We start from the raw sequence: 7,327 nt of genomic DNA, 5'->3' as shown, positions 1-7,327 counted from the left end.
CAGCAGGTCATACATACTTAGGGAAAGTGTTTTTCATGTAGCATCGTCCAAAACAGCTTACTTGGCGAAATTTTTTTCGCGTAGTATTTGTGCAAACCTTGCCAAAGCTGCCGTCCTAGGTGCAGCAGCAGCTCAAAACAGACAGGCATGGGCCAAACGAGAAGCTCCAGCCTGAAACTGGAACAACTAGCCCACTTATATCTCGAAACGAGTGTCCCCTGCCTCATATTGCACTGAAAATTTAGCTCGTATTAGTTGGAATAAATAGATAGTGTAGAGCATTTTCTGTTTTTGAGATTGCACGGTCACATAGTGTGTCATTTTGCTCTTCCGTAAGCCAACCACATTTCACTGCTCGTCAGAGATGTCCTAACGAACACAAGCTGTTTTGAAGCTAGAAAAAATTGACTGATTTTGCATGTGAATGTTTTGTGACAAGGGTGGCTATAACATAAGTCACAAAAAAAAGAAAATAATTGTTTGTGGGACGTCTTTTCAGTTGCTAACGGGGGACACTGCGGTTTGACCGTTTTTTCTTATTTCTTAAGTTATGAAGTTGAAATGTTTACACCTGATGTAGTTTCCTCTGCTGATAACAAATATGCAATTAGATTTTACCTAGCTTATATAGATGTCAAGATATTTCAAGTGTCATGTTGGGCCACCTTGCACAAAATTATGGCAACTTGCAGTGGAAATATTGGCCTGTATTTTACATGTGCATGCTCTAGAAGGACCAGGGAATGCAACCATAGCACAGGCATAATTTTAGATGAATCACCAAAAAAGTTACAGCCTTTAGAAATTTCCAGTCTGAAAATGCAATTTTCTAGAACCAGATAAATTGATTGTAATTTATATTTATGCATAGAAATATGTATTTGTTTTAGTATGGTTGCACAAAGCATCTTATAAGCTTTCAAATGCAACAAAAATGCAAATCGGACCAGTAGATCTCAAGATATCATGGGCAAGGGCTGTCAGTGTAGCGAAAAAATCCGTTTTGAGAAATCAAGAAAAGAAGTTTGAGAACCCAGTAACACTTTATTATGGCCAATAACAGCCATGAATCTGCAAGGGTTCATCCCTAGAATGCACCAGGCATGTAGTCAGAGTCTCTTTCAGTTGTGCGCTTTTTCATAGCGCTGCGGAACCTTTCTGCTTGTAGATGCTTTGCATCGGATGTTGCAAGCCAGCGCCGATCCTTCTCAGCTGACCTCTCAATAGCTGCAGTGCCATGATTTACGCTCAGCTGCTGCAGAATAGCTTTGGTGGCATACTCCTTGCCGGCATTGACTCTTGTTACTGGTTCGGCAACAGCTGACTGCACTGCAAACAAAGAGGCCTGTTTGGTCTTGGGCACCAGGGACCAAATGACAGAGTGAAGACTCTCATTTGAGTTCTGCATTTTTCCTCGTTGGCAGCGCTCAAGCAGCTTCCTATTGGAGAGGCGGACAAAAACAGGTTGCAGAGCATCTGCGACATACTTTGGCAAGTTATAGCGATGCTTTGGGGGTGGCTCATTCTTTGCCAAAGCCTGGTTGTACTTGCACCAGGATTCCTGGCCTTGAGGGCAAAGACCATGGTTTGTCTCAGCATCCGTTGATGTAACATGGTGGTAAGTGGCAAGCACAGCATTGTGCATTTTCTCGATATCACCCTGGTGTGTTTTCAAAGCCCATCCATAATACATGGTGAGCTTTGTAATGAGCTCGCCAGTCAGCTTTCCTTTGCCGCTGAGGCTTGGTCCGTTTTCTTTTTTTTTATGCACTAGGTTACGTAGTGCTGTCCCCATTCTCTTGCTGACGTGGTTGGTGCAGTCTTCTTTCTGTATCTGCACATATCCGTATGCCTTTGCCTCTTGTAGATTGTTGAAGGCGTGGCTGTCGCCATCACAGAGCATGGTGACATAGCGCAGCCCATACTTTTCAAGTGAGCGGCTGAAAAGAATCCTGGCTGCTTCAACTTCCATTTCACCTGGCTTGCTCGACGTGTTCTTCTGGCATTTGTGTTCCGCTTGCCATGCTTCAAATTCGGGATCGTCCTCCTTCAGACCACAATGGCATCCCAGGCAGAAGTTTGACAAAACAACAAAATCTAGAACATAGCCCGTGAAGAGTTCTATTACTGTTCCAACGCACACATGTGATGAATGGCCCCGTGTGAGCCACGTTCCATCGAACGACACAGCTATGTTTGCTGGGTGATCGAAGTTCAGGTTCTGGTAGGCAAGCTTCACCGCACCAGCACAGTCCCTCATCACTTGTGCGGCAGCGTTTAGAGCAGCAGAAGGGTTCAGCTTGTCCTTCAAGTAACCTTGGCATGTTTTGTAGTGCGTACCCCGCCGGGAAATGTTGAGCGCGGCGAAAATGTCGTTCAATGCGGTCTGCCCGTTTCCTGTGCTTGCAGCCGCACGCGCGGCGAGAACGTTTACTTCGAAGGGGTTGCAGGTCGTGTTCGTGCCTACTCTAGGCGAGCTCCAAGTAGTTTTTACCTGCCCGCAGACCTCACAATTGAGCGGGAGCTTCACAGCAATCCCAAATTCCAGCTCACCTTTTGAAATGTTCACGGAACCGCCGCACACTTTGCACTTCACACATTCGAGCAGCTCGTTCACGGAGGTTAGGGCTAGCACCGTGAACGGTGTTCCCGACACGGGCGAATCGTTGATCGTTGCTCTCAATAGAGATCGCTTTCGCCGAGTGCCTGAAACTGATGAAAGTTCATGCCGTGCCTCCGTCGCGCGACGCTCTAGCTCCGTTTTATCGGCGTCGGTCAGGAACGGTGTGTCTACACGGACGGCTGTCCTGGCTTCTTCGGTTGTTGCAGCATCTTCCAATGACGCCGCGGCAGGGCTCGTAGTGTCGGCAGTCTCCGATGCTGGTGCATCCGGCGACATTTCGCGTGACTGCGACCGTGGCGGCCGTGATTGCGGTCGTTTTTTCTTTTTTCCAAATGCATGGGCAGTACAGGACTTCCTTTTACCACCAGCCATCGTAGCGCGTCCGAAAAAGCTCTATCCAAATGGCGGACGCAATGCAGTTTTCTTGTATCTTTTTAGCTGACGATTTCTCAACATCCAATAGGGAGGCGCGATTCAGGACACGTGACACGAAAGTGCCAATGCAGCACGAGTATTTTTTATTTTTTACTGGCTTGTTGCACCGCTGTTGCCAGATGCACAGACTGTTTTCTACCGAAAACTGATAGCTGAGGGCTTCGCGTTTCAAACGAGACCAAAATGGTTGCGCTCCGCGGCACGGTTGTTGCGCAGTACGCGTTTGAATTTGACCGTTTTTTGAGTTGTTCTCACGAGAAAAACTTCCACACAGATGACTTTGAAGAGCAATAAATCGATAAATACTTCATAGAGAGTTGTAATATTTTATGTATGGGTTCTTGAGAATGTCTAGATTCGGAAAAAAAATACTTTGAGAAGTCGATTTTTTTGTCATTTTTCGGCCGCAAACCCCCGTGTCTACCCTTAACCCACATATGCCAAAACTTCAGAAATGAAAAAAAAATTAAATATTTTACAGTATGAAATGTTTTTTACTTCACGATTCAGAATCATCCTTTTATTGACAGAAGTATTATTCTCAAAACAGACTTTTTAGCCATCCTGCAGTGTGGGATTCTAGGAAAATTCGCTACTTGCTACGCATGGTAAAGCTTCAGACACCGCATTTCTCATTATGTGCGGTGGTTTCTTTCTGAGAGTGTGCAAAAATTATTTTTCTTGCAGAATTACAATGTAGTTGGGGGTTTAATTTCAAATATGGCATCCAGAGTAGACTGGCAGATCTTTCCAAATGCACAGAACGCACAAAACTGAACACATACAACACGCCCCTTGCACAGGAAAAGTTTAGACCCTCTTGAACCTATGCTAGTGGGTGCTAGCTTTTACATGATAAACTTTTAGAGTTAATTCTCAAGAAAAGCAGTGTCCTTCTTGTAGGGTGTTGGATGGAGTAGACTCCCTTTAAGACCGCCTCCTAAGACCATGAAGACTGTTCATCTTATCAGAAGTTCATCTAATCAGGACTGCTTCTAAAAATGATGTTCGAGCATGCAGTGTGTCTCCAAATACTTCGTATATCTGAACAAAGCAATGAAATGGCCTTTTAGGAAAAAAATAACTGCAACATAAGCATTCATTGCACTGCTAGTGGTCTGGTACACATTGATTGACCTAATAAGGCATCTGGCATTGTTGGCTGTTGCCCAGTCTGTTATTTTTTCTTGTGTGTCTGTTGAGAAAATCGTCTGGCTGCTACAAACGCAGACATCTCACTTAAGGGGGGACACGGCTCTTTCGGGCCGGAAATTCGCGAAAAAATCGGTTTTTCAGTTTTGCCATATTCGGATTCATGAGGTCATTCTGCATCTGTCATCGAATTTTTAGAAAGGAAGGATCAGTATTTGCTTCGTAATAGGCATTTAAATATCCGAAGGCGCACGCGTTTAAGGGGGGACGCGGGTCTTTGCGATCAAAAAATGATGAAAAAATCGATTTTTCAATTTTGTCACAGTTGGACGCACGGCATCATTTTCTATCTTATTGCCAAGTTTGGTGGCCTGAAACCGCATATTTTTCGCAAAATCGCTGATTAAAGATGAAATCTCGACAGAACTGCTCGCGAAAAAACATAGCAAAATGTCTATTTGGCGGCGTCTGTCGCGTGAGAACCACCCTTTGCAGCGCTGCAATCTTGGTCTCGTTCAAAAGAAGAAGGCCTTAGCTTTTTTTCCCGCCGAAGCGAAGGCCGATCACGATTCGCAGGCAAGAACAAGACTGAAAACAAACAAAGAAATTCAGCCATAGTATTGGCTATATGTGGTCACGTGGCAAGATCAACGTCTCCTATTGGCCGGCGCCATTTTCTTCGGACGCTCTGTGCTTTCATGGGTGACGCCATTTTGAAAATACCACCATGGAGAAACCGTACCGGAAATTCCACAACGTGCACAAATTCGACAAGAAATGAAGAACACGTCGCAGAAATAATGCCGAAGAAATAATGCCGAATAATGTTCATCGCCAGCGATGCCGACCAGCCGCAACGGTGAGCCAGAACATCAACCGGCGGATGAACCGACCTTTGCAACCATTCCGCCGTTCGCCTCGGGTGCGGCGCACGTCGTAGCGACATTGGAAAGGGGCGAAGAGCTGGATGATGGTCTCATCGCACAAGCAGCGATTTCAAGAAAAGAGAGTTACGTGCCGGAGCGCGAATCGACGGTCGTGACGGATGCTTTCACGCCAAGTGCGGCGTGTGCCTTCGACACGGAGCAACCCTCGGACTCGGGTGAGATCGGCAATCGGCGGCGGCGGGTTCGAGTCGACACTGCGTTTTTGACCCGTGCTGATCACGAGCAGTTACAAAAGGATTCTGACGATAAAATCGCGAGCCTAACAGTGATTTCTGCTAGCCAGAGGAAGATGCGAACGCTTGAGACAGAATGCACAGCTGACGACCCGCCAGCGTCTGCAGCTACCTACACTATCTTCGATTTGGCGGCGATCAACAAACTGCTCCAAAATACTGTGTGCCGGACTTGCGATGGGGACGTTGCCATCACGAAAAACGGCACGGAGTATGGGATTGCTGTGAAATTGTGCATGGAGTGCCACAATTGTGGAAGTATCGCCAGTGAAAGGAGCTCTCGGCACGCAGACGGCAGTGCGAAGTGCAGGCCGTTTGAAGTGAATATTCTCGCAGCTCGTGCTATGCAGAGCACTGGTAATGGCCAGACTGCCCTCAATGACATTTTTGCAACAATGGGTGTGTCCCATAGGGGTCTACACCATAAGAGTTATCAGGGCTATTTGAAAACTAAGTTGAACCCTGCAGCAACAAGGGCTGCAGAAAAGGTGCTTGCCAGCTGTGCCTTATCAGTGAAGGGTTTATACAAAGAGCTGTGCTTTGACAGCCCTGGAAATGTGGCTGTCTGTTTTTATGGCACGTGGCTGACCAGGGGTCACACATCCCATATAGGTGTGGGCACAGTGATTGAACTCTTTTCTGGTTATGTTTTAGATTATGTGGTTCTGTCCAACTTTTGTGCAGGCTGCACACGTGCACCGCCAAAGGAAGACCCAGAATATGAAATCTGGTTGTCTAATCATGACTGCCAGAAAAATACCTACAGTAAATTGGGGCTCATGGAAGTTGAAGCTGCCGTCACTCTTTTTGAGCGTTCGCTTTCACGTCATGGCCTGCGCTACTCAGTCATGCTTTGTGACGGTGACAGCCGGCCATTTAACACTATTCAAGAAGCTAGCGTATATGGATACATACCAGTTAGAAAAGAAGACTGTGTTAACCATGTCAAGAAGCGCATGGGGACTGCATTGTGCAACATCCTGAACAAGCACAAAGGCAGAGGTGAATCGCTTAGTGGAAGAGGCCGCCTGACAGGGGACCTCATTGAGAAGCTTTCAAAATATTATAGCTGGGCCCTGAAGTCCAATGTAGGTGATGTGGACAGCATGCAGCAGGCAGTAATGGCTACTTATTACCATGTTACTTCTACAGACATGCTGTCTGATCGTAGTCTGTGTCCAAGTGGCCCCGACTCTTGGTGTAAGCACAACGCTGCTGCCGCCAGAGGAGAAACGCCGCCTAGCCACACTTACAATCTCCCTGACACTGTAAAAAAGGCACTGCGCCCGGAGTATGAGCGGCTATCTGATAAGGAGCTGCTGAAACGCTGCCAAAGTGGCAAAACTCAAAATGTGAATGAGTCCTTATACTATGTTATTTGGTCACTCATTCCTAAGGACAAACATTCCTCATTGTTTGCCGTAGAGTCTGCAGTGGATGAAGCAGTGATGCGCTTTAATTCTGGAATAAAGCAAGCACCTACACATATCCTTCAAGAATTGCACTTAGTGGAGAACTGCACCAGCTCTAAGAGAGCAAAAGAAAAGGACTCTCGAAGATTGACAAGCGCTGAGAGAAAACGTGAAGCCTCGGACACATTTTTGCAGTCGGCAAAGCGACGCCAGCGACAAAAGCACGATGCAGATTACTTGCCAGGTGCCTTCTAGGCTATTTGTTTTCAAGAATAAAGTATGTTAATGTGTTTACTATGATTCAATGTGTTTACTATGCTTCAATGTGTTGCAATTAGTTTTTTTGTGTTTTTCTCAGTTTTGTTTTTTTTAGTCACCATACCATCATCATCATCATCATCATCAGCCTTACTACACCCACTGCAGGGCAAAGGCCTCTCCCATGTCTCTCCAATTAACCCTATCCTTTGCCAGCTGCATCCACCCTTTGCCTGCAAACTTCTTAATCTCATCCGCCCATCTAAC

The 7,327-nt window shown here is 46.2% G+C and overlaps 1 protein-coding gene across 1 annotated transcript; it reads right to left on the bottom strand.

The window, feature by feature from the left end:
• Positions 1–75: 75 nt before the first annotated feature.
• Positions 76–3,095, bottom strand: LOC144109992 (uncharacterized). Its single transcript, XM_077642791.1, has one exon. The coding sequence runs from the start codon at positions 2,993–2,995 to the stop codon at positions 1,088–1,090; it is 1,908 nt and encodes a 635-aa protein (XP_077498917.1). The 5' UTR covers positions 2,996–3,095; the 3' UTR covers positions 76–1,087.
• Positions 3,096–7,327: the final 4,232 nt, after the last annotated feature.

Source organism: Amblyomma americanum, chromosome 11 (assembly GCF_052857255.1).
Source record: "Amblyomma americanum isolate KBUSLIRL-KWMA chromosome 11, ASM5285725v1, whole genome shotgun sequence".
NCBI classification, from domain to species: domain Eukaryota; kingdom Metazoa; phylum Arthropoda; class Arachnida; order Ixodida; family Ixodidae; genus Amblyomma; species Amblyomma americanum.
The sequence above is the reverse complement of the archived record's forward strand: the minus strand, read 5'-3'. Positions and strand labels throughout refer to the sequence as shown.